Source organism: Saccopteryx bilineata, chromosome 2 (assembly GCF_036850765.1).
Source record: "Saccopteryx bilineata isolate mSacBil1 chromosome 2, mSacBil1_pri_phased_curated, whole genome shotgun sequence".
NCBI lineage: Eukaryota > Metazoa > Chordata > Mammalia > Chiroptera > Emballonuridae > Saccopteryx > Saccopteryx bilineata.
The window spans coordinates 363,321,778-363,342,236 of NC_089491.1; the positions used below are offsets into that span (position 1 = coordinate 363,321,778).

Consider the following 20,459-nt stretch of genomic DNA (forward strand, 5'->3'; position numbering starts at 1 on the left):
TCATGGCTTCCTCTTCCCTTCCACCGCTGTCCCTGGGCTGCCTTTGTGCTGGAATTCAGCAGGCTGGGAATTTTCATGGCAAGGATTTTTCCCAGTCAAAGCAACAGATCCCAGCTGGAGTCTGGGACAGCTCCCGGATGGGCAGGGGCTACTGGAGAGGGCAATGGTGGATACTTGGGGCACCCCAACTCCTCAGCTCTTCAGGCCCTGGCTCAGTTCCCACCCTCTTTGGAGATGCAAACATCTGTCTCCCCACTGGGCCAGGCCAGGGGGAACCTGGGCTTCTGGAGCTCTGGAACTCGGAAGAGGCAGTGGGAGGCTTTGGGGACCAGAGACACCACCTCAGTGAGGAGAGAGCATGGTTGTGGCTCACTTCCTTAACCATACATGAGTCATGAAGTGGAGCCGCCTCAGATTCCATCCTCAGGTGGGGCTGTGCCTGCCAGACCCAGGTTCTCTGACCAGCCGGGCCCACCCAGCCTTGGTGGGAAGTGGTACTGTTGAGTTTGTCATCTGCTTCTGTCCTTCACCCTGTGGACCCCATAACGCCTCCAGGACCTGGTTCCTTTTCTTAGTGACCTTCCTGGCCCCTGTGCCCTTTGTCCCCTGCTCTCTGTTCTGCTGGCTCCTCCTGCTCATTCCCATTTCTGCAAGGAGCTGACTCACTTCCTCTCTCTCTCCCCAGCTTCTCTCATTGCCAGGCCCTGTGGTATGCAGGGGACCCATAAGGAGGGAGACTTCTCACTTCCCAAGTTTTTTTCTCTGCCAGCAGAACAGGCTGCCCCTGGCTCTGGGCAAAAGAGGGCTGGGGTGGGTTGGAGTGGGAAGGGGGCATGACTCTGGACTATAGGGAAGGACAGGTGGTAAATGGCCCAGAGTCTTGGCACCATCAAGGCGGATGCCAGGAAGCCTTAAAGAGCACCTGCTTAATGTCACACCCAGTGGGCTTGGTTCTGTGGAAGAGAAAGGCTGAAGATGCCCTCCTTGAGATCGGGGAGTCTGTGTTTTCTCTAGAACAGAAGACATCTGCATAAAGATAGCTCTCAGCCCAGAATGGCATGGGCTAGAGGCCAAGCGGTGACAGCACTGTCAGGCAGCATGAGACAGTCATGACTCTTATGACTCCCTGTGACACCCAGTTTTATGCCTGGCCCCATCAAGTCAAGGAAGAAGTGTCTGGAGATTTCAGTGGAGCTTTCCAGGGACATAGCAAGGGGAAGGGTCTGACACTGTCTTCTTATGTTAGTTCTTCTTGCTGGGGCCTGCACCCTGCCCCTCCCCACCCCCATCTCCCTCATCTGTGGACTGGTCTGATGGTTGAACACAGCTTCAGGCCGTGAAAGGTCTCCTCCCAGAGTGGGTTGGTGTCTCCTGCCTTACTCTCTTTGGAGCTGTCCAGGCTGTGGGAGCCTGTGGGAGCCTGTGTGTCTGGCATTTCAGGCACTGAAGAACCACCCTGTGCTGGGCCTGGCACAGCGCTGCATTTTTCCTCGCAGGTAGCCGGGGTTACCAAAAGGACGCTCAGGCATAGGGTGAGGTCCCCACTCACTTGGCCATGCATCAAGATCAATAGAGGCAAGAGGGAAACTGGGCCCGCCGCCTGAGAAGCCTGATGGGCTACAGTGGGATGTCTGCCTGGAATCAAGGGACCAGCAAACATCCCTGTTCCCTTTAGCATTTGGCCTTGCCTGGCGGAGCCCCCACTGCATAATTCTGGCCTCAGGATTTCTGGACAATGACAGGAGTTTCTTGTTCCAGTGAGGTTGGGGGTGGCAGGCAGCAGTGAGGTCTACACTTGGAGAAGGTGGAGGGTATCAGCCTGACTATCCTGCCCTACCTGGTGGGTTGTGAACCACCCCCACAGGCACATAGATGCTGCCTCCCTCCCCCAGGGCTTCTTATCATTCTCTGCCCCCACTCGTCATGACTTGGCCCTGATCTGGGTAGCAGAACCAGGCTCTGTGAAGGGACACCCAGTTTGGAAATGGCCACACACACACGCACACATACACACACACTGCAGAACTTAGTGTGGGTTGTCCTTTTCTCCTAGGTCCTTCGTAAGCATTTCTGCCATCATCTTCCAGTCCTGACCAGCCTCACCTTCTCTGTCCAGAGACCTGGTGTCTGGGTCGGGGAAAGCAGGATTTTCCAGCTTTTATCAGGGCCCTGGATTCTCCACCCAGCCCCTGTGTCTTTCTTAGATGACTGGTTTTGAGGTCTCCCTTCTGTGCCTCTGAAAGAGGGAATCCTGCTGTAAAAGGTCTCCTCCCTTCCCTCCCCATCCATTCTCTTTAAAATCTAAAAAAATGTAGCTTCTGTTGCTATAGAAACAGATGCTTGGCAAATAAGAAGTTGGATAGAAGGGCTGGTTTTTGGCCGTAGGAATTGTCTTCAGTTTATTTTGGGAAGGGAAAGAGGAGGAAGACAACTTAGCCGAAGGGTCCACAAATTGGAAGCTGCCTAGGGTTATGTATGTGTTATTAATACATTGGTACATACTGGATACAGCATGGACTCTGGAGCTAGACTGCCTGTGTTCAAATCCTGTCTCTGCTGCTTACTAGCAGGTGACTTGGGCAAATTATTTAATTCCTTGGTGCCTCACTTTCCTCATCTGTAAAATGATAATAATTGTACTTTACTTGTAAGGTTGTTTTGAGGATTCAATGACTCAATACATATAAATCATTTAGCATTATCATCATCATCATTAATCTGTCTCTGAGTGTTGGGAAGCCCTCGGTGCTTGGTGGGAGCTTGATGGGTCATTTGCCCACAGGAATGCCAGAGGCTTGTTGATGACTTAGCTCTGCTCATGGGGTGGGACTTTACTCTTGTTGGGCCTTCCAGGTGGACATAGGGAGATTAGGCCAGATTGGTCCCCACGGGCCACAGGGTAGCCTCAGAGTGGGTTTGCTTTGCCCTGGGCTTCCAATCTATAGTTTGATACCAGTTTTTAAAATTGTGCCACTTTTCCTTGTCTTCCTCTGGTCAAATTCTTGGCTGATGCCAACACCTATGAAATGCCTGACTGCTTTCTATCTATTTATTTTCCAATTGAACAGACAAACTTGACTTTCTTGTGGTCTCTCTACAATTCACTTTGTTTCTTCTTACCTGTCTTGCCTCTATATTAAGGCCAAGCAGGAACTGAGGACAGAACTGAGGCACAGAACGGAGAGGTAGTTCCGGGTCTGATCTCCAGTTCGTCACACAGAGCAGCTTGCCCAGATGCTCCCGCTGGATTTTCTAACAACTGTAGCAGAACCTTTCAAATTAAGTGCCTGTGATAGAATGTGATAGTGGTCAGATCCATACCTTTTTCTCTTCTCCCCCTCCTTCTCCCCCTGTGTATTCAGGGCTGAGGGATCTCGTTTGAACCTCTCTAGCATGACAATCATGCCCCAAAGTCCTTTCCCCACCATGTCCTCCTTCTCTTCTTCCTCATTTGCTTCATCCAGCTGCTACACAGGGAGGTGTCCAGTTATGGCCCCCACTGCTCCATGGCAGAACTCCTGGCATGCTGCTCAGGGCGAGGCTTTATTGGCCTTATTTGCCCTTGAAAGTTCAGGGTACTGCTGGGACTTCTCTCTGAGAGCACTAACATCAGCTGGGTCTAGCAGCGGGTGATGTGGGGAAGCCCTCAGGCCACTACATTCCAGATGTCTTACCCATGCATGGTCCAGAGACTGTAGAAACAAGGAATGATTGTGTGGCACTGAGGGGCTTTCTCCCAAGCCTGAGATGCCTTGGGGTTGGGGCTGGCTTCCATTCAGCCTTGCCTTTTCAGCCCCTCTGCTCTGGCTTCTGCTCTCAGGCTGGGGTGTTAACTTGTAACTACAGTCCCCTCCCCTACTTCTTTCTGAGGCCTAGGGGTCAAGGCCAGGCATATGGGGGCTGGAGTCTAAGTAGACTCTGGGGAAGGGATGGGACAGAACAGCAGGTGGTCAGGGTCAATACCTGAGGAGTCTTGGGCAGGGATGACCAGGATGAGCTGAAAGGGGGATCTTCTAGGCCAGAGAGAATTCTGTAAAGATGGAAATGTTTGATAGCCTGTGCTTTCCAGTTTTGTAGCCATTAGCCACGTGTGGCTATTGAGCATTTGAAATGTGGCCAGTGTGACTGAGGAACTGAATTGTACATTTTATTTTATTTTAATTTAATCAGAAGTATTCCCATTGTTTCTATTTCATTTCAATTTAAATAGCCACACATGGTTAGTGGTACCATAGTAAATAGTACAGCTCTAGACAGTTCTCAGAAAGGAAATGGTGAGGTACCTTTGAAGGCTTCTTTCCTCTTGCAGTCCCCTTGGTGAGGCTGGGGATGGTGGTATCTTCACTTCTTTTCATGAAGGAAGTCTTGTCCTCTCTGGTAATTTTTTTTTTTTAATTTTTATTTATTTTATTTATTCATTTTAGAGAGGAGAGAGAGAGGGAGAGAGAGACAGAGACGGGGGGAGGAGCTGGAAGCATCAACTCCCGTATGTGCCTTGACCAGGCAAGCCCAGGGTTTCGAACCGGCGACCTTAGCATTTCCAGGTCGACGCTTTGTCCACTGCGCCACCACAGGTCAGGCCTCTCTGGTAATTTTTACGCTTCACCAACTCTGGAATCCTGATGCCCCAGAGCCCTCAGGTCTCTGGCTGTGTGCCCACGATTGAGGCAGTGCTTCCCCACTCCCCAAGCATGTTTTCTGCCTGGTTTTGTAACACAGGTGCTCACATGTCCCAGTAGATTTGGCCAGGGCTGTTAATGTGGAGGTGGTGGGTTGGTAGGAGAAGTAGAAGCTTTTACTTCTTGCTTCCTGCTTCTATGGAGATTGGGTGTGTGCTTTATTTGTACTTCAAAGAGTTCCGAAAGAGGAGCAATAGGGGCCTCCAGAGGTGAACACACATGTCCTCAAACATTTATTGAATATCCAGTGTTTGGAGGAACCTGAGGCATATCTAAAGAAGCCTCTGACTTTGAGAATAAGCACCACAAGACTCCAATGCTCACCCTCCAGAAGACCTTATTGATGTTTTTAAAATTTATTTTTTATGAAGTGAGAAGCAGGCAGAGACAGACTCCCACATGCACCCTAACCAGGATCCACATGACAAGCCCCCTACCAGGCAATGCTCTACCTGTCTGGGCTGCTGCTCTGTTGCTTGGCAACCAAGCTATTTTAGCTCCTGAAGCCAAGGCCATGAAGCATCCTCAGTGCCTGGAGCCAATGTTGCTCGAACCATGGAGCCATGGCTTTGGGTGAGGAAGAGAGAGATAGAGTGGGATGGGGGTGGAGAAGATGGTTGCTTCTCCTGTGTGCCCTGACTGTGAATCAAACCTGGGACTTTCACACACCTGGCTGATGCTCTACTGCTGAACCAAACAGCCAGGGCCCTTACTGATATTTTATTTAAATCAGTGTGGCTAACTCTTTAACTGGGTTTTCTTTTTTTCTTCTCTGGGAATAGAGAAGAGTTGTCATTTATGTGCAAAAAAAGAGAACAATACTTCTTTATATTATGTTTATTCTCTTGTGTCTGCCAGAGTGGGTGGGGATGGGACTAGCATGTGGGGTGCATTTAGTAGACTCAGAACAGGCCCAAATCTTGGTAGGACTTGGGGCATGGGTGAGAAGGATTTTGGGAAACCATCCTCAAGTTTGGCCCTTGGCTTTGGGCCTTGTGGAAGCTAGAGGAAGCACAGGCAGTTTGGAAATCCCCAGGGGCCATGAGGAAATCCCCAGCAGCTGAAGAATCAGAGAACTGGCCTGCTGGAGCTGCCAATCAGGTGATCCCTGAAGGCAGTCAGAATCTGACTCTTAACAGTGGTCTTAGCAGAGAGTGCAAGCCCAGACGACCCTGCTTGGGCTTTGTGCCCATGAGATGGTATGGTGTCATCAGGCTCTGGGCACACCTTTGGGTTTGACAAGGCAGGGGCTGAGGGCATATGGAGCCCTAAGCCTCAGTGACCACCTCTGAGGTAGTGATCTGGGGCTGACCACCCCATGTCCACTGACCCTCCTGCTTGTCCCAGACCTCTGCCCACCATACAGGTTAAGGGTGTCTCTGGAGTCTTCAGTTTATTACTGTAGTCATCTATTCATCCATTTTATTTCATCAATAAGCATTTATTGAGTGCCTACTATATGAAGAGACTGGGGCTTTGGGGATGAAGCAGTGATGAAAGCAAAGTCGGCACTGAGTTTGTTTTGCCTCTTCCAGTCCTTACCCTCCAGGGTAAGGCGAGAAGCTGTCTTTCAGCCACAGGCCCCTCAGCCTGGAGATCTCAGGGAGACGGCTCTCGGGGTGGGGGCGGGGCCAGCCCTATGGAGGTGAAATCCTGCGGCCTCGGTGCCAGTGGCAGCGGGTCCGTGAGAAGGTGGGCCCGCCCTCTGCTGGGCTCCGGCGATGCTGCAGGGCGGGTGCGTCCTGGGGTTCCGGCGCATGTGCTGGCCTGGCCCCGCCCTTAGCCCCGCCTGTGCGCCAGCCGGTGGGCGGGGCCGGGAAGCGTGGGCCGTCCTGTGGGCCTGGAGCTGACTGGCACTGAGCTGTTCTGGGGAACAGCGTGTCTGGGCCAAGCCCTGGGCGTTGATTTCCGCTTAATCCTCCTTTCCCTCCCGTGTCCATCCCTAGGCTTCTTCAAGCAGGTCATCTGCCCTCTTCCTCTTTGGTATCCACTGGTCATCTGGTCATCCAGTGCTCAGTAAAATTTCAAAATAAAAATTGCTTCTCAAAGCATACCAGTCACTGTCTACTAAAACTGGTACTTCATAAAAGAGAAGATATATGTTACACACCAAAAAACAAACAAACAAACAAATAAGGAATAAAAGATAATCCTTCCTAAGAGAGCGAAAGCACTTGTGCTGAGGTTGGAAGGAATGCACCTGTCCTCTCGGTGGTAGGGAGCCCTCCTCCGCCCTGAGAGCTGAGGGCTGGAAACAGGACACCCCCCTCCCCAGCTTCCTTAAATAAATAGTTCTATTAGTGACATTGCAAATTAGTAATAATACAGGCACCATACAGTTAATATACATTTATGGCAACTGTTTATAGCTTTTTTTTTTTTTAAATGAGTTTTGATTTAAAGGGGAACTAGTGAAACAAATGGGGTCAGAGGAGTATTCTCTTGGTAATTAGAACCTCAGCCTCCATGTTTTCCAAGCTATCTCCCTCTGAACCAGCCTCAAGAAGCTCACAGGTTAGTAGTGAGGAGGCTGAAAAAGAAGCAGGCATTGTGCTTCCCCACAGTGTTCACCTTGAGGTATTACACGTCATTGCAGTTGAATCAGTGAAAGACTTTTTACTTCTCAGACTCCTGTCTAGCCTGCCCCCAACTCTTCTTAGCCACCCGGGCCTAGCCCAGTGCCCAAAACAGAGGGAAGTAGCTTCCACTCACCCACACCACCAACATCAGAGAACAGAGAGTTGAAGCTGATACTCTCTCTGGATATGCCTTTGTTCCCCATTCTGGTCCACCGAGGTTATTGTACCTGCACCCTTTAGATCAGTTAGTTAAATCCAATGGATATTTATTGAACACCTACCATGTGCATTGTGCCGGGAAGTGGGATGAGATCTAAAAGAAGTAGGAAATGGACAGAAGGGAGAGAAGGCTTAAACATATGACACAAATTACTATCAAAACAGTGCATGTTGTGTAGTCATGGCACATACACATTAAGTTTCAATAAATTCAACTAGCTGATTAGATAAACTATATTACTGTAGTCTAAAACTGTAAATATTGTATTTTGTGTATTTTTATTATAAGCTGTCCTTGACTATATACATTATGCCTTTATGTAGGTGTATGAAATAGTATGTACAAAACCATGTATACTACACTGTGTGAACAATTTAAGGGATTTTTAAGGGTAATTTTGACTGTATTCTATTTTTGCCTAACATGCTGACTCTGGACTCTAACCTCATGTGTATGTGACTCCACTATATCTAATAGAGCACCTTATTAAGTATAATCAAGAACTGCCATGTGTATGTGGTGATATTTAGGTATAGACATTGAGTGATGTGGTTCTTCATTAGAGTTTACCTACAATTTGCCTGGTGCTTTACATGTACTTTTAAAATTCTCACTTCCCCACCCCCCAAAAAGCAGAAACTCTTAAGAGACCTAGATGGAATTCAGACCCAAGTATGTGTGACTGTGAGTCCATGCTTTTTTTTTTTTTTTTTTTGTATTTTTCTGAAGCTAGAAATGGGGAGAGACAGTCAGACAGACTCCCGCATGCACCCGACCGGGATCCATCCGGCACGCCCACCAGGGGGCGACGCTCTACCCACCAGGGGGCGATGCTCTGCCCCTCGGGGCGTCGCTCTGCCGAGACCAGAGCCACTTTAGCGCCTGGGGCAGAGGCCAAGGAGCCATCCCCAGCGCCCGGGCCATCTTTGCTCCAATGGAGCCTCAGCTGCGGGAGGGGAAGAGAGAGACAGAGAGGAAGGAGAGGGGGAGGGGTGGAGAAGCAGATGGGCGCTTCTCCTGTGTGCCCTGGCTGGGAATCGAACCCGGGACTTCTGCATGCCAGGCCGACGCTCTACCACTGAGCAAACCCACCAGGGCCTGAGTCCATGCTTTTGCACGACATTACCATGCAGGCCTCGAGCGAGAGATGGGGAGGCTTGAGAAGGTAGAGGGACTGGTGGAGAAGTAGTTATAAGTCAAAACTCTGATGCTGATGAGGGCATGGAACTGTGGGCAGATCAGCCTGAGAGAGTGAGAGCGAGCGGGCTCGGGAGAAGGAGATAGAAAAGTGAAGGTGAAGTGTAAGGAGGGGCACGTAATGGCTGTCCCTGGAGGCAGGCCAAGGGACCTGAGGTGGCTGACTGTGGGAATGCCTCAAGAAACATAGAGTAAGCTTATTAAAGACATGGACCAGGCCTGAGACAGTACTGACCTTTGAGCAGCAGGGCAGCTGTGGTTGTGTGTGAAGCTGGGCAGGTTGTCAGGGCATCAGGTTTCCCTTCTGAATGAAGAAGAAGTGTGTTTTTTTTTAAATTGCTTTTAGAGAGAGGAAGGGGGAGAGAGAGAAAGAGACATTGATTTGTTGTTCCACTTATTTCTGCATTCATTGGTTGATTTTGTACATGTTCTGACCAGGGGTCAAACCTACAACCTTGGTATACTGGGACGATGCTCTTTAACCAACTGAGCAACCTGGCCAAAGCAGAGGTCTGCTCTTTTCACTAAGGAAAATGAAACTGATTTGACATGACCTCCATCAGTCACACCAATCAGCTCAGACAGAATTGAAAGGATCTGGTCAGAAAAGAGGAGGGGATGGGCACATGGTTAATTCAGAACAAGACCACGATACAGTGACACCTCAGTCACCCAGAAGTCATTTCCCAGAGCACTGCCGAATGGCAGGTGGGCCTAAGAAGGCCCTTGAGCTGCCAAAATAGTGGACGAGTCGCAGGAGAGCCTGCCGTTTCGCTGACATCCCACTTGTTCTGCTTTGGAGTCTGTTCTCTCAGGCTTGGTTATCTGGTTTTCTAACATTTAGCAGGAACAGCATATTATAAGGAAGTGAGGGTGCTGGGGACAGGCGTGCTGACAGGCAGAGTGACAGCTGATAGCTTGACAGGGATAGGGAACAAAAGAACTAAAAAGCAGATATACGGACACAAGGGATGTCTGGCCTTATTCACGTGGGCATCTAGCGAGTATTCATGTTGATTGTGATGCCTAGATGGGGCTGGTTTCCTTTGAGAGTGGCTGGAGGTATTGTGGGGGGCGGGGTAAGGGTTGCAGAAGCCAGGCTGGGAAGTCAGGAGTCATCGCAGTGGGGACAACATGCCCTTCAGTACAGGATGGAGTGGAAATGATTAGGTTCAGAAGGGGAAGCGCAGAGTTTGAGATGAGTTCAGCGTGTTTTATTGAAGAGAGTCTATAAAATGTTTGTTATTTTTATGATTATTAATAGTAATAGAATTTAGAAAACTACTCAAGATAGAAAATATTTTATTCCTTAAAGGGGATAGGCTTCAGTTAGTTACCTATTTGCTTATGATCTGTCTTTCCATCCCTAGGGATCCCAGATAGATAAAAATAGTTAAAATGTATTGAAAGCTATTGTGCTGGATACTGTTCTTAGAGCTTTGCAGGTCCTAATTCATTTAACCTCTACAATTTGTGGTAGGCACTATTAGTTTCCCATTTTACAGGTGAAGAAATTGAAGTACAGGGTTAAGTTGTGGAGTTGAGTGTATAGAAGAGCCAAGAATGAACCAGGCAATCAGCCTCTGGAGGTCTAAATAACTTAACCACGGTATGCCATGAATAATTCATTTAAGGCGGTAGTTCTCAGAATCACCTAGAGACCTGGTTAAAACACAGATGCTGGTTCAATATCCAGAGTTTCTGATTCAATGGGTCTGGGAGGGGCCCTAGAATGTGCATTTCTTGTAAGTTCGTAGGTGATGGTGATGCTGCAGTTCTGAGGACCACACTTTGAAAACCAAAGCCTTTCACTCCCTGAGATTTCACCAGTGTCATGCTAACTGTGTGAAAGAGTCAGTGCAGCCTGGCCTGTAGTGTTGCAGTGGACCAACCTGTAATGCTGAAGTTCGAAACCCTGGGGTTGCCTGATGACGGCTCATATGAGAAGCAACCAATAAACAGCTAAAGTGAAGCAACTACTTCTCATCCCCCATCCCATTCCGTAAAATCAATAAATAAAATATTTTTTTATTTATTTAGTTTATTTGGTAAGAGGAGGGGAGATAGCTAGAGAGACAGACTCCTGCACGTGCTCCGACCCGGGATCCACCCGACAACCCCCATCTGGGGCCAATGCTCGAATCAACCAGTGGAGCCACTGGCTGCAAGACAGGAGGACAGAGAAAAGGGCGAGAGGGAGGGGAAGAAAAGCAAATGGTTGCTTCTCATGTGTGCCCTGACTAGGGATCGAACCCAGGATGTCTGCACACCAGGCTGATGCTCTATCCACCGAGCAAACTGGCTAGGGCCAATAAATAAAAATCTTAAAAAAAAAAAAAAAAAAAAAAGAGTCCATGCAGCATAATCCTCATTTTGCTGATGAGGGAACTTTAAGTCACCTGCTCACAGTCACACAGCTAAGTCATTCATTCATTTATTCATTCACTGACTCACTCATTGATTGAACAAATAGGCACCTCAGCACTAAGCCTTATACCAGCCTCTGTGCTGAGCAGTTCTCAGCCTTGGTTGCATGTTAAGAATCACCTGGGGGAGCTTTAAAAAAATCCCAGTCCCAGGCCTCCCTCCCAGACTAATTAGATCAGAAACATCTGGCTGGGGGTTGGGGGAGGATCCAGGCATCAGTATTTTTAAAGTCCCACAGGGGATTTTAGTGTGCAGCTGAGGTTGGCACCATTGTGTCAAGAAAGCACTGGGGATGCGTAGACCTGTGACATAGCATGTGCCCCAGAGGGGCAGGCCATCTTCCTGGGAAGACACAGCACTTCCTAGAAAGTGGAGGCAGGAGCCCAGTGTCCTAATGGCTACGTGTAGCTGTGTGGTAGGTAGGAGGCAGGGCTGGGCTTTGGTCCTTTTGGACAGTGTTTACCAAACCTTTTCATAGAGAAAGTAACACTGTTTACAGGGCCCACTGGGCTCACAGGACTGCCTGGGGTGACAGGGCTGGGTCTCCAGCCACTCCCGTTAGTCACTGGTTGTGAGACAGCTCTGCCCCTCCCAAGGCTTCCAAGGACCACCCCCACCCCAATCTTTTTTTTTTTTTTTTTTTTTTTTCCTTTAGAGGAAGAGGGAGGCAGTGACTGTTTCCTTTTCTCTGCAGAGCTGACAGCTTTTGAGACAGCTTCAAAAGACCTGTCTTTTGGCTCCTTCCCACCTACTCCCAGCTCCTATTTCAGCATCTTTGCTGTCCCCAGCCCAGGCCTAGCACTGGGTGCTGCTAACTGGAGAGCTGGGTCATGGTTTCTCTTCATGAGGAGCCCTGATTTTTCATTGGCAGCCCTTGCTCATTGGCCAGACACCCACAATTTCTTCTGTCTTCAAAACCGAGGTCCACTTACCCCATCCTCCTCTCTGGCTGATGTATACACAGAGTACAACGGATGTCCCGGTGCGTTTATTACTGTGAGGCAGCAACAGTGGGACTCAGACTGATATTGCGGGTCTCTGCCCCTTCTGCACTCGACAGGACAGCCGTGCGGCTGCTGTTTGGGCACAGTGTGCAGTGGGCCCTGTGTGTTGTGTTACAAGTGACATTAGTGGTTGTCTTGGCCCCTGCTACAGTAATTAGATGTCTGGGGTGAGCCTATGATTTGTGTGTTCTCAAGGACACTGTGTTGTGATTGAGTGTTCATGTGTGCTGGTGGTGTGTTTGTGTATGTGAGTGTATGTGTACGTGACCCTGCGTGTGCTTGTCTTGATCCTGGCCTGTGGGGCCGGGGGCTGCAGGTTTCAAATTCCTCTGCTATTTTTAGGGACCATATCAGCTCAGCTGTCTGGGAGCTCGGGTGTGTGTCAGTAGGGAAGCCCCACCCTCCCAGTCCCTTGCCCCTAACCCTCCAGCCCTGTCTGCCCTCTACCCCGTGCCTTTACTCTCCTTTGAGCCTCCTCCTTCCCTTCCACACAAGGTTATCACCCTCTCCCTCCAGGCGGCCTATGGCATACCTGGTACCCGCAGTCCTCTGAGCCACTCACTCTCTCCGCCGGCTCTGGCCAGGGTTGGGTAGCTCCTGATGGGAGGGGCCAAGGGAGAGGGAGGGGAGCAGGGGCGGGGCTGCAGCCAGTGCTATTTTGAGCTGCTAACCGAGCAGCATCAGAGAAGACTCCTTGCTCTGGGCTGCTCCAGGCCAGGCCATGCTGGTGAGTGTCCCTCTGACCCCCACCCCGGAAATGTCCCAGGCTCCTCATGCTGCTTCCTCATTTAGGAAAGGAGGGGCCTATTCGTAATTTTCCCAGATGTGGCTGAAGGCGGTGAGGAGGGATGGGAGGGGCAGCCTTGGTCTCCTTTCCGCCTTTTGGTGGGGAGGGAATTACTCAGCCCCCAGGCAGCCTCATAAACTCCTTGGAGGTGAGGGGCCAGGCCTTCTGGGGCTGACTTGGGACTTTGGGAGTTTCAGAGGGGGCACCATATTCTAAACCTCAGTGCCATGGGACTGCATTAGCCTCCCACAGGCTGTGATGCACTCTTCCCACAAACTGAGTGCTTGAGGTCTTCATTCCTTGGAACACTATTTTCTTCCAGAACCCGGAACCCCAGCACCTCCGAGGTCTTTGGAAATCCTGTTCCCTGCGTCGGGTTGCCAGGACAGCCCTCCATCCCCTCTTCTTCCTGGTAGACAAAAGAGGGGCTTGAGAGGGGTGGCTTTTGGAGTTGTCAGGGACCGCTCCTTTCACTGTCCCCTAGAGTGGACTCAGCACCCCCGCTTCCAGTTCTGTGGCTCAAACACTTGGAAGCAGCACAGATGGCATCTCTGAGATGCCCTGATTGTCTGGAGGTCTCCTTTTTAGTAGAGGTTACTCCAGAGGAGTAAGTGCCTTTAAAAAGCAAGTGAGGAGAGACAGAGCTGCCTCCCAGTCTGTTTCGTTCCCCCCACACCACCCCTCCCCGCCACCAAGGGTAAGGTTTTCAGTTGTGTCAGCAGTTGGCGGAGTGTACGGGCTGGCCTGGTGCGGAGGTGTACCAGGAGCCTGAGATGTGCCCATGAGCATTTGTATCTCTCTGTGTCCAGGATTGCCCTGCTCTGCCTGGGCACCAGGGTGGAGTTATGTGGCAAGCAGGGAGGGGGTGGGGCCAGAGAGACTTCTTACCCTGAGAAGTGGGTGCTTCCTGGTCTAGCTGATGCCCCACCCCACCCTGCCCCACCCTGGTCACAGATTCCGGGCCCTGCATGAAGACGGCCAGGCAGATGGCACAGTGCCCTACAGAGGGGCAGTGAGTGTCCCCAGGGAAGGGAGGCCTCCCGCAGGTCTGGCCATTAGAGGAGGAAACCCAGGGCCCTCTACAACTGTGGCAGCAGCAGGAAGCCGCTCCAGTGCACCTGCTTCCTCCCAGCCTGCCGGGCAGTGTGCAGGCGCTGGGCTGCTTTTTGTTCCGCCCTGAGATAGGGTAGGGCTCTCACTGGAGGCTGGAGCAAAGGGGCTAGGGTGTCCCTGTCAAGCTCTTCTCCCTCTCTTCCTCTGCCTGGCAGTGTGGCCTTCAGCCCACTCCCTGCAGAGCCCCTGTTCCTCTCAAGCAGCTCTATGTGGAGTTATTTGGGGCATCCATAGAGGAACAGGTCAAACAGGTCATCTACGGAAACTCGACTTTCTATCCAAGCTATTGTTCTGGCTTGTGATGTCATGGAAGGACAACTGTACAGGTGAATCTGGAAGATGGAGGCAGGGCTTGTGTCCATCCCTTAAAGTAGCCTTGGAAGTTCTTGCTGGAGGACAGATCTGGGCATGAGTCCTAATGTACCATTTACTGCTGCGAGGCCTTAGGCAAGTCATTTCTGAGCCTCCTTTCACTCACCTGTAAAGTAGGATTTTTACCAGCATTTACTTCAGAAGGCTGTTGTGAGGATTAAATGAGATGATGTATGTGAAGGGTTCAGCACAGTGCCTGGCACCTAGTACACGCTTTGTACAGGAAGGGTCACTGTTATTACTGTTATTTCTTTCCTATTCTCCTCTCCTTACCCCAGACCTTACATAATTTGGTGCTAGATTGGGACCGGCAGGGAGAGGGTTACCTGGGACCTGCCTTCTGCACCCCAGAAAGGGAGAGGAGAAAGGGGAGGATGTCGTGCCTCTTTCTTCCCCGAATGAGAAGCCCAGAATGTGTGGGAGTGTTGGTGGAGGGAAGGCAGCAAGTTCTCTTCCTCGGCTCTTTCTCTCTTGGGGCATCTGCTGTCCTTGGGACTTGCAGAGTGTAGACATCTGTCATGGGCACTTGGACCTCAATGCCTTTCTCCAGGCTGGGCATTTCATGCCTAAGGGGTATCTGAAGGGTGGAGTGATTCTCCTGGGGTACTGTGCCTCCAGTCCCTCCTGTGAAGGGCTCAGAAGATTGTATGTTAAGGACAAATGGTCCTTGCTGGGCATGCAGAGGGTAAAAGCCAGTCTGGCCCACCACTGTGTGTTGGAAGACTTCTGGGCCTGAGTGGAAGTGGGTCCTTCCACACCATTCTCAGATTTTCTCCTCTTCAAAAACAAATGCTTTTTATCTATTATCTCCTTAGCATTTTTAAAAAAGATTTTATTTATGGATTTTAGAGAGAGGAGACAGAGAAGGGGGAAAAGCGAGAAGCAGTTACTACTCATATATGTCTTGTCTGAGCAAGCCTGGGGCTTCGAACTGGTGACCTCAGAATTCTAGGTCGATGCTTTATCCACTGCACCACCACAGGTCAGGCAGCATTTTTTTTTTATTGACTATTTAGTCATCTCTACAATAGAATTAATCAATAAGTAACAAATACATAAAATAAATACCAAATGTCTCTATTGTGTCTAATTTGCATGATTGACATTATTATCACTTTTCTGTTTAGATTCTAGTTTTTTTTGATTGATGTTATTTTAGGTGAAGTTTTTTATATGGTTACATTGTCTACATATTTGTTTTTTTTTGTTTTGTTTTATTACAGAGACAGAGACAGAATCAGAGAGAGGGATAGATAGGGACAGACAGACAGGAACAGAGAGAGATGAGAAGCATCAATCATCAGTTTTTTGTTGTGACACCTTAGTTGTTCATTGATTGCTTTCTCGTATGTGCCTTGACCATGAGCCTTCAGCAGACCGAGTAACCCCTTGCTCAAGCCAGCAACCTTGGGTCCAAGCCGATAAGCTTTGCTCAAACCAGGTGAACCCACGCTCAAGCTGGTGACCTCGGGGTCTTGAACCTGGGTCCTCCGCATCCCAGTCCGACGCTCTATCCACTGTGCCACCGCCTGGTCAGGCTACATATTTGTTAAATGGTAACATAAAGGTGCTTCATACCAAAGTACCATAATTTACGTGACTCCTCCTTAATTCTAGGCATTTTGGTGGCTTCCAATTTGGGGCTATTACATAGAGTGTGTCTTTCAAAGTCTTTGCATTGGTTTGTAGGTTTTTTCTTTCTCTTCCTTTCTTTAAGTCAGCCTATTGCATGCACATTCCTGAAGATGGGATGGCCAGGCCAGGGGATGGTAGATTTGATGGCTGCTGTTGCTCCCAAAATGCTCCTGAGCCCTCCCCTCAACTCCATGGCACCGAGTTTACTATCCATTTATTGTTGTTAAGTTTAGTGATTATACCTTCCTTGTTTTCCCCACATCTCTGGGAATCAGGATGGGCAATTGTTATTTGCCATAGTTCAAAGGAACCCCATTGCAGTATTGTTTTGCAACAAGCATTTGGTAAGTGCCCACAGCAGGATGGGTAGAAGAGAGTTCTCCTCATGAGGAAGTCAGAGTTCAGGGAACATTATAAACACACAAACAGTTCCCCAAGACCCATCCTGGTTGTGAATCCTAGTGCTGCCAATTTACTAGCTCTGGGGCCCTCAGCAAGGTACTCACCCTCTCAATTTTCTCATCTAGAAGTTGAGTTGTGAGGATTAAATGGAGACGGTATAAGGTGCTTACCCGTGCGTGGCTCATGGTGAGTATTCATTCAATGAGCGCTGGTTTCTCTTCCCTTCCTCAAGAAAAGAGGCCAGAAATACCAGAGCGGAAGGGGGTGGTCAGTCCCTAGCGAGTGGCAGGATCGTCGTGGGGTCTCCGTTTGCAAGTCCAGAAACTCAATGTGGGCTCTTTGGTCACTAGTAAACACTGCACTATCAATCCACGCTTTGGTTTGATCCAGACCTCCTGAACTTTGACGCTGACGCAGAGTATCAGCCAGAGTTGGCTATTAAGGATGATTCAGCCACTCTGACTCTGCCTAACCCAGCGGAAAAGTTGGGCCTCTGTGGGGAGCAGCGCAGGCTCTTCAGTCTGAGTGACATGAGTTCAAATTCCAGCTCTGCCACTTATCAGCTTTGTGACTTAATCTCTTCTGAGTCCTTCTTATCAGCAAAATGGGAATGAATGATAATAATTCCCATGTCATGGGGCTGTTGTAAGATTTAGATTAAAAAATATATGTCAAATACATATACAAAGTCCATCTCACTGTAGGTGTTCCATATTCAGTAATTAATATCATTGTAGAAAATGGTTGAATTTTCTAGAGAGGAAACAGGTCAGGAAGAGAGGCCTTGGCTCCCAGGTACCTTTGTTCCACGGAGCCATTGGTTCCCAGCTCTGGGGGTGTCTACGGGGGAGACATTGCCACCATCCTTGGGGCTGAGTTCCTTACCTGTTCTCTATTGGATAAAGACAGGTTATTCTGGATCCTAAGCAAATCTTAGTTAAAATCTAGTGATAAGGAAAAAAGGAGAAATGTCGAGGCAATTCTGTACAGAGGCCACAGAGAGAGCTTCCTTTGAGAAGAACCCCACGTTTGTGTTCAGAGTGGTATTCATAAGGCATGACTAGGCCCTGGTATGAGTGGCCTGATGTTCTTACAGAGCAGGAGGTCAAAGAACAAATTTGTTAATTAAACAAACTTCAAATCTCTAGCATATGAACTGGGTAATAAAATAGAAAAGTCAACAAAGCAAATTAAAAATAACTCATTGAAAACAAAAAAATTCTATGATTTTTTTTGCTGCTAATTCATTATAAGTAAGTAGTCCTAAGAATGAAACCAGTTCTTGAATGCCACTGAACTGAATGGCTTCTTTGGATGAAGTCTCTCCTTGGGCTGAGGCAGATTCTGCCTGTTGATTTTCAAGGGGACAGGCTCCAGTTTCTAAGCCATGAATGGAGTGGCTTTAAGTTCTCCGGGCCTCTTGCCCCAGCAGGTAATGGTTTGTTGCAGGTAAAAGGCAAAGTTGTCAGAGTCCTGAAGCAGCTTCCTTAATCCCCTCCCAGATCACAGGCCGCAGCTTTGGTTCACTGAATTAAGGGCTTGAGTGCCTCTAGATCCAGAGAGGACTTTAGCCATTATCTAGACTAGTCCAGAGAGACTCAGAGAGGTGAAGTGGCTTGTTTAAGGGCACACAGCTTCCAAGGGCAAGAAGTTCTAGGTTCTGTACCCCACTTTGCCTTTTCTTTCCTCTGATATTTTATCCTTACGCCTTCTCTGACCTTTTGAGTTTTGTAATCCTTCCCCCTCTGCTCCATCCCCTTCCCCCCCACCCCTGTGTTCACAGCGTTTGTCCTGGCAGAACCTGGCCTTTAGGAAGACTCTGAGCCCCTGAGAGGCCCTGCCCACCCCATTTCTTCTCTGACCCAGGGTGCAGGCTACTTTCGGCGCCATGGCTTTTTCATCAAGATTTGCCTTCTGGGAGCAAAAGGAAAGTTGGATTTCAAAACCTTTATGCTTTTCCTATGTGCTTGGCATGGTGTGTGCAGGCAGGAGACTGACTTGTGGGAGAGGAAGCTTTGGAAACTAGAGATGGACTGGAGCATGTGTGCATATTTGGGGGGTTGGGGAGAACGACCAGGGGGCCAGTGAACTCACTTTTCTGTCTGGATGGGCTCCTGCGCTGAGTCACGCTCCTCCCCTGAGCTCCACCTCTAGTAAGCTGAGCTGCCTTTTGTCCCACTGGTGCCCCTCAGCCTTAACCCTTCCACACTCTTCCCATGCCCCCTGCTGCTCTGACTCGCCCCTGGGAATGTGGGCTGCTGTGGAGGGACCACTGGGAATGGCTTTGTCTCTGAGGTCTCAGAACTGGGTCTCACCAGTAGGAGAAGGCCTTCTGGCTGCCTTGGTCCAGAGGGTAGTTCAGGCTGCAGACCTGGGCGTGCCTTTGTGCTGTGCACTGTCCCCAGCTGGGCAATGACCTACGACAGACAGAGCCCTTTGGGTGGGGGAGGGGGTGGTGAGTCAGCCTCAGGCTAAATTCAGAGCTGAGCTCAGAGCTGGGCCTGGTGTCCCAAACATTTGGTGGGACAGCTAGTGTTTCCCCAGTGCCACTTGGGTAAGATGCTTGGGGTCCCAAGCTCGAGCCACTGGAGAGAGGAGGGCAGAGTTGGAGCTGGTAAAGGATGCGAAGTGGACTTGGAATCTGGGCCATGCCTGTGCCCGAGCTAACAGCACTGCGTGCAGTGACGAGTGTGTCTGTGTGGTGAGCACTTGCTGCCCCTCTAACCTGGGTGCCCCGAGCTAGTGCATGGCGTGGTCTCTGCGGGCGGGGTGGTGAGGGATGGGCTTCGGTGTGGCCGCAGCAGGCACAGGCCTGGACTCCGCCACTCCTCTTCATTCCCTCTTCACCAGCCCCTCCCTTCCCCGTCTCTGCTCCAATCCCAGTTTCCGAAGTAGTAGAGTCCACACTGATAAAGAATTGCCATTTTCCCCTCTGTGGCAGTATGAACTAACTTTGAAGCTTGAGCTCATATGGAAATAGCTCTGCGGGCAAGATGCAGCTTTAAAACTGCAGTGGCCAGCATGCTGGTCAGTGCCCCAGGCACTGCTAATTAGAGTTCATAATTAGCCGTGGACGCTGGTTACAAATGGAGTCTCCCCAGGTGGATAATTAACCTGACCCTGGAAGAGTTCCTAAGGATCTTTTCCGTTAGGAATCAAGGACTCCTTCTTATCGCCTTGTGCTGGGAAAGAAAGGCATGCTGAGGGAGGTGGGATACGGCTGGTTCCAGACCTGTCTTTTTCTGTAGTCCTAAGTGACTGAGTAAAGAGGAGAAATGAAATCCACTAGGTCTGCCAGAGCTTGTGGAGGGAGAGATGCTACGGAGAAGCAGGGGAGAAGGCCCTCCCAGACTGGAGGCCTGGCCCCTCAGGATGTGTTCCGAACACCCCAGTCTCTAAACTGAAAGAACCTTCAGAGCGTCCATATTGTCTGCTCTTTTTTCCGGATTCATTATGGCCATTGGCTCCTAACTGCTCCTCTCCTCTGACTCAGGCCTGTTAGCCCTGGGCTGAGCTCAAATCCCTGACCAGAGCAGCCAGACCTCAGGCATCTTTTCCTCCTCCACACCCCGCCCCTAGCCTTGGGGTTTCCTCCCTCAGCTGCAGGGTTGGCAGTTCTGCGGGTCTGAGGTTGGGAAGCTATCTGGCCTCCTGAATCCCTGCCTCTGCCCCACTTTCTGCCTCCAGCCAGAGCTCAGCCATCTGGTTGAGAAGGCACTTGGGCTTGTGCTGAGGGACATCATCTGGAGCCTAGAAGCAAGCCAGAGTCAGCCTGCTGGAGCCTCCCAGTCACCTCCACTGAGTTCTGCTGGCTCTGCAGGTCCCCGCACGCGGTCATTCCCTCTCCTTGGCCACTAGATCAGGGGCCCCTTGTTCAGACCACTTCTTGTCTGAGCTGGAATGGCTCTTGTAGTTTAGTCTGAGTTGAATTAGCTGATTCTTTCTATCCACACTGTGACCAAGGCCATGACACTGCTTTTCGCGGGTGGACCTCTTTAAGAAAGCCCCAGTGGGCCACGCGGCTGGCTGGTCACTGAGGGCAAA

General features: G+C 49.9%; 1 protein-coding gene and 1 long non-coding RNA gene across 18 annotated transcripts in view; one reads left to right on the top strand and one right to left on the bottom strand.

Moving 5' to 3' along the window:
* The window catches only part of MYO18A (myosin XVIIIA), a 98,047-nt gene that overhangs the window by 20,662 nt on the left and 56,926 nt on the right, over positions 1-20,459 (top strand). The window contains exons 1-3 of one of the 16 annotated variants that reach the window (XM_066263166.1): positions 12,801-12,833; positions 16,541-16,601; positions 18,199-18,340. The exons of 13 other annotated variants lie outside the window; for them this stretch is intronic. In XM_066263166.1, coding sequence (XP_066119263.1) covers positions 18,304-18,340 — 37 coding nt within the window. In that variant the 5' untranslated portion in view covers positions 12,801-12,833; positions 16,541-16,601; positions 18,199-18,303. Of the gene's footprint in view, positions 1-12,777; positions 12,834-16,540; positions 16,602-18,198; positions 18,341-20,459 lie in introns of those variants that run through there. 2 more of the 16 variants (XM_066263170.1, XM_066263169.1) reach the window with 2 other exon arrangements.
* Positions 6,158-16,816, bottom strand: LOC136326767 (uncharacterized). Of its 2 annotated transcripts, none has more exons than XR_010729517.1 (4): positions 16,586-16,816; positions 8,911-8,979; positions 7,540-7,571; positions 6,158-6,758 (listed from the first exon to the last, which is right to left on the bottom strand). It is a non-coding gene; the product is annotated as an uncharacterized lncRNA (long non-coding RNA). The 2 variants fall into 2 exon arrangements; XR_010729516.1 differs by lacking the exon at positions 16,586-16,816 and adding an exon at positions 12,639-12,698.